Below are 6,037 nucleotides of genomic sequence, written 5' to 3' on the forward strand. Positions count from 1 at the left end.
CAAGTTTATTGACTATATATCATTGTCAGACTTTTTGTAATAGTGTTCAGTGTTGTTTGTTTCTTCGACGGGATGCACTGCAAACTTTAATGCAGTTCCCCTCAGTGGGTTAACCAAAAATGGATTATACTTTTCATTTGGGGTCATATTGGAGAAATGTCTGCCCAAAGTGGGCAAAAAGAAAATATGTGTTGCCTCTCGATTCTTACAGAGGTGTCAGCGCTAAGCGTATGATTGATGATGCAAAGTGTCAGAGAAATGCTTTATATAAAGCATGCAGCCTCACTGTTCCTCTGGGGTCCCTTGGTCCAGCACCAGCCTTTCCATTATCTCTGTATAGACACATACTGTACAGCTTCCTTGAATGTAGCATCAGCAACAGCAAAATAGCATATTTGGCTTTGGGCTGATTTGCAGTGGTAGTTGTTAAGAAGGAAGAGGTGGTCACTGGTCAGGAAAAAACACTGCAACATACTATGTATTAAATAAAATGCAATATTTACTGCTATAATGCTATAAGGGCGGAAGTGGCTGAGGGGGTAGAGTGGTATTGTCTGGAACCAGAAGGTTGGGAGTTCAATCCAGGGTTGAGGTGTCCGTGAGCATGACACTAAACCCTCATGGCTCCCGGCCAGATGGCTGTTCCCTCGGTTGACACCACCTCGTGGTGTGTGAATGGGTGAATTTGAAACATTAATAATAGAGTTTTTGTTGCCCCAGGTCAGAAAATCTCTGCGTAAATGCACTCAATTGACTATTTAGTAGCAGAACAATATACACTGTAATGCACCCGGGAAAATAACGTAGATTTATGATAAGCATGGATTTCTACAAAATACAAACAAAAAAGGAAATAGTCTGGTCTGGCCCATGCTGGATCTCGAAACAGAACGCCAGCAGCAGGCTGGATACCCTTGAAGCTGACATGGCTTGACTGTTTCTGACAGCTATCCAGGATGTATCAGACTGGAACACCCCTCAACCCCTCCCCCACCCACCCTATCTCCCCCACCCACCCTATCTCCCCCTCCCCCCCCCCTCCCGGTCCTGGAATTATATCGTTCCAGCGTCTCATTACTGTGACTGACAGTTTTGCGCCGCTACCATTCAAGTATTCACAGAAAGGTCAAGTAATGTATGCTGCAGTCTGCTGCGGCTCAATGTATACACATTTATTCATATTTACATGTTCCCCGCAGACGTGTGCAAGCCACCTCGCAGGACGGGAGTTTCGTCAAGCTATCACTCGTGTTGTCTGCTTCCTATTCAAGCAAGCGTAGTGATCAATCCATGAATTATGTGTAATATGTCCCTCTGCATATCACTGTCTCTCTGTCTCTCTGTCTCTCCCAAACACTCATTTTGTTTCCTTCTTGCTCAGCAAGTCGCAAAGAGCAATTGCTCTGTGCGATTGCTTGATATGCTTGTGACACTTTCTCCGTGCCGTTGTTCTCTGTGTCTGCAGACTTATGACGGGAGAGAGAGAGAGAGAGAGAGAGAGGAGAGAGAGAGAGAGAGAGAGAGAGAGAGGGAGAGGGAGAGGGAGAGGGAGAGAGAGAGAGAGAGAGAGAGAGAATGAGAACTGAAGCAACAGAAGAGTGCAGACACTCTTGCATCCTGCACAGACAGTGCAGGATGCAAATTAATTAACTTCCTCTTTGTTCTTCTCTGCTTTTTTTGTCATGTGTGTGTCTGTTTTTTTGTCATGTGTGTCTGTTTGATGTGTGTGTGTGTGTGTGTGTGTGTGTGGTGTGTGTGTGTGTGTGTGCTCTCCAGGGGAACTCTCACATCTCCTGTATGCCAGGGCCAGTCAGACGATGGAACCATCCGCCCCCCCTCTGTATCGGTAATAGCACCTTCCTGCTCCTTCACTTCCTCCGCACTCCTCTGCCTCCCACTGTCCATCCCTACCACACATATCCTATCTGGCCATATATACATGTTTCACAGAGAACGGACTGCTCGGGCCAGCAAAGACTGGTGTGTGTGTGTGTGTGTGTGTGTGTGTGTGTGTGTGTGTGTGTGTGTGTGTGTGTTAGGACACGGCTGACTAGTTCACCCATTAGACAAGCTTCTCAGACCTCAAGGTCTCTGAACACACAGTGAGCTGCATGGCACAAAACCACACCTTTCTCTCTACCTTCCCATAGGAGTCTCCGTTAACCCCCCCCCCAGCATATTGTCATTCTAGATGGGGAAAAATACTCACTGACATAGAATATAAACCTGTGTGTGTGTGTGTGGGTGTGTGTATTTGATCTCTCTATACATCTCTGCTTTGAAGGTCGCCAATACCCCAAAGCAGCAACAGATGCTGACGCTCTCTGCATCACTTGTTTTAACCGCCTGCTTTCAGCCCATGAGGAAGGAGGGGGTACTCCTGACAAACAGATCCCACTTATTGGAACGACCTACTATTGCCTAATTAGGTCCATCGCCCGGCAGTGATTGGTCAAAGGCCAGGGGGGGGATTCATGGCGTTTGCAGGCATCAGCAGTTCTGTGATTAGCCACAGCTTCTTTTTTTTCTGCTGGCACAGGCAAACTTTTAACCCCAAACACTTATTCACCCGATGACTCGGCCCTCCACTTAGCTCGCAGCGTAGCTCGTAGTGCGGCTTCCACCACCACTCACACTGTTGAATGTGGCGGCCCTGTTTGTTGCTGTTCAGCTACGTGTTTCAACTTGACTCAGCTTGTACTGTGTATAGTTGTTACTTCCCTGCGATTGGTTTCACCAGATTCCCATATTTTCCTCAATTAAATGAAAGATATTTTTGTCACAAGCTAAACTGCGATAACACACTATACTCATCAAATAAAGAAGAAGATATGATCCCGGTCAGAATCGAAATATAAACACATATCTTAAAGTAGTTTTGTTTTTAGAAAAGGTTTTTTTGATTTTCCGTATGGTGCTTTATTCTCAATGGCCACGGGAATATGAAAGTCTTTGGAGGGTGAGAGTGAGTGTGAGCGGAAGGGAAGACGATAGATGAAACGGCACGTTAGCATACTGAGCGATGCGTCTCTTGGTCTTGGAAAATGTGGCATGTGAAGAGAGATCAGAAGTACTTCAGGGCTCCTTTGATATACTTGATCTCTCTTCTCCTCTCTTGATAGACCTATAAAGTGAATGACCCATTTTTTTATGGCGTACCTATTTTCTTTCCCTGGTTGTTCGCTTTAAACAGGGAACATAAAGTCTTCTCTTTTTAAGAGGTTGCTCAGTCTCCACGCACACAAAAACACAACTCGCGAACAGATGCCATTCTCTTTCTAGTGTTTGAGGTATTTCTGGAGAAATCAAAGGGAAATCTTGCTCTGCGGTGCAAATTTTGCTCATTTTGTTTTGTATTCAACATCTGTCCATCTTTTCACTAGCTCAATGCGGTGGTATCCACGAGGAGATGGAGGGCATGATCCTAAGTCCTGGTTTCCCTGGCAACTACCCTAGCAACAGTGACTGCACCTGGAGAGTATACCTGCCGGTTGGTTATGGTAGGCGGAGTTCTAATCGCGCTAATGCTCCCAGTTGTCGTCAGATTATTCATTGTTCTAATGGTCGCTGTGTGTTTTACAGGAGCCCACATTCAGTTCCTGAACTTCTCCACCGAGGCCAACCACGACTTCTTAGAGATCCGCAACGGGCCACTGGATACCAGCACCGTGATTGGTCGATTCAGCGGCACCGACGTTCCTTCCTCCTTGCTCACTACCTCTCACGAAACCACTGTGTACTTCCATAGCGACCACTCACAGAACAAACCGGGCTTCAGGTTGGAGTACCAAGGTAAGGGACACTACCACATTAAGAGGGAATTTGCGGGCCAGTTACGGCAGTGAACAGAGTATAATAATTTTAACGGTAAGTGCAGAGTGTGTGTAAACTTGGTTGAAACATTCAAAATTGAAATCACCAAAAAAAACACTTTTGGCAAAACCCTTATCTGTTCTAAACTGTTTGTTTGGTGGATTTCAATTTTGAACATGTGTTTATTCATTTGTTTTTCGGCAAAGCACGAGTCAACATACACACTCAATGCCGCTGCCACTGTTTGGCCACCTAACAAAACATTTGCTGGCAGCTGTCACCGAAAAGTGCCTATCTACTAAACAAAGTGATTATGTTTGGTTCAGCAAAGGGGCCACAGAATGCAATCAAAATGAACAGAGCAATTTACCTAAATTGACAAAATCACAAGTATGCCTCAAGGAATAGAGGTTATAGGGATGAATAATGACTCCAGAAAGCAGAAAGGCTAAATCATCGTCCCTGCAAGCGTTTTCTTTTATCGTTTGCAAGTTCATTTAGGAACTATTAACGTCACTTTGGCTGCATTGTGCAACCTTTATGCATGAAAACGCACACCATTAACGCATTACACACGGAGCTCCCATGCATCAAAGGAACCAACGTGCAGTGACTCATTGAAGGCTGTGGATCCATAAGTCTCTGCACGAAACAAGAGTTGATCACTTAGGCGATGGGTTCGCTCCGTGACAGAGACTTTGGCACTCTTTGGCTTTTTGAAAGGCGTTGGTCTGCATCTCTGCGCCAGGCCTATGAGTGAATGTTTTGTTCTCCCCTCGGCTAACGTAGCAGAAGCACAGAGGGACCACGGGACTTATCCACGTTGATTTATTTCCTTCCTTCTTTCTTTCGTTAAGTTGTTGTTTCTTTCATCCTTTGTTTTCACCCTCATTCTTTCGTTCTTTCTTTCCTTATTTCAACTTTTCGCTAAAATATTTGTAAACATATTTTACACTTTGTTTCTTTCTTTACTTCTCTTCATCGTTCCTTCTTTCCCTCTTTAATTATTCGTCTTTTCTTTGAGAGGCAATAAATAAGTCGGCCAATGGAAAATATGTTGAGCATTTGCATAATTATGTGGCCATTAGCATAGAAAGCAGCCATTATATTTGGCAAAACTGTCTCCCTCGCTCACACACATACACATACATACACACACACACACACACACACACACACACACACACCATGAAACCACCACCACCTTTTTATGCACAATATGCATGAATGATCTCACACAAAGAGACAGTGATCTGTAGAAATCCATTTTACAGCCTTCTCTTCTCGAGGCTACAGCAAGCTGCTCAGCTGCTGTATTCAGCAGAAGAAAACGCTCACATCAATAACTGCAGACATCGAATGCATACATAATAATCCATAATTCCATGTAAATGGCCTAAAATAAGTAGGTAAATGTATGTAAATGTAAAGGCTAAGTTAACGATTCAATTATTCACCTGTGCAACGGGTAATACCCCCCCACTGCATTAACACATTCCCAGCAATATGTTTTCATTACATCATTTAAATGCATATATAGATATCTTACGACTATTAGCGGTGTCATATGCGTTTCCACCCTGCTGTCTTTACTTAAAAAGGTGTACATCAGCAGCAGGAGCAATAAAGGTAGAAATAGAAGGAGTTCTGGAGAGGCAGGCGAGGCCAACAGTGTAAGCTAGCACGGTTGCTGCAGTGATGGCAGGGAGGAGGAGTGGGGGGGGGGGGGGGGGGGGGGGGGGGGGGGGGGGGGGGGGGGGGGGGGAACGATACAGTGAGGTGTGGTGTACATGAAGGGAGAGGAAAATAAATGCGCAAAATTGCAATGGTCCTTGACAAATGTTAATATCTCAGCATTTATAAGACACACATGTTTTATAATTATTGATTTTCTTGCCACCTTGAGTGTTGTGAATATTAGGTTACTATTGATTGCTTAAACTATTATCCTTGTGTGCTTCAAGCGCACCCACTGGGTCTCAGCAGAATGTGTCTGGATCCAATGATTTCCAGCCACAACACGCAACGCGTGAAGCAGCCGTAAAGCCAACATTACCCAGCGCACAACGGCGCCAGTTCCATTACAATGAGTAGTGTCTTATCTGAGTCACTGGAGTATAGCCGGGCAGAACTTTTCTATTTTAACCATCAAGCACTAACTGAAGTTGCCAAATTAATTACAGTACATCTGCCTTAATAAAATCTCTTTATATTTCAAAGGAAA

At 44.6% G+C, this 6,037-nt stretch overlaps 1 protein-coding gene across 1 annotated transcript in view; it reads left to right on the forward strand.

Moving 5' to 3' along the window:
• Nucleotides 1-6,037, forward strand: part of csmd2 (CUB and Sushi multiple domains 2) — a gene marked incomplete at both ends in the record, with an annotated part of 202,510 nt that overhangs the window by 170,895 nt on the left and 25,578 nt on the right. The window contains 3 exons of the mRNA XM_079749377.1: nt 1,777-1,846; nt 3,384-3,500; nt 3,583-3,792. Coding sequence (XP_079605503.1) covers nt 1,777-1,846; nt 3,384-3,500; nt 3,583-3,792 — 397 coding nt within the window. The remainder of the gene's footprint in view (nt 1-1,776; nt 1,847-3,383; nt 3,501-3,582; nt 3,793-6,037) is intronic.

This window comes from Pollachius pollachius, assembly GCF_949987615.1.
Source record: "Pollachius pollachius genome assembly, chromosome: 13".
NCBI classification, from domain to species: domain Eukaryota; kingdom Metazoa; phylum Chordata; class Actinopteri; order Gadiformes; family Gadidae; genus Pollachius; species Pollachius pollachius.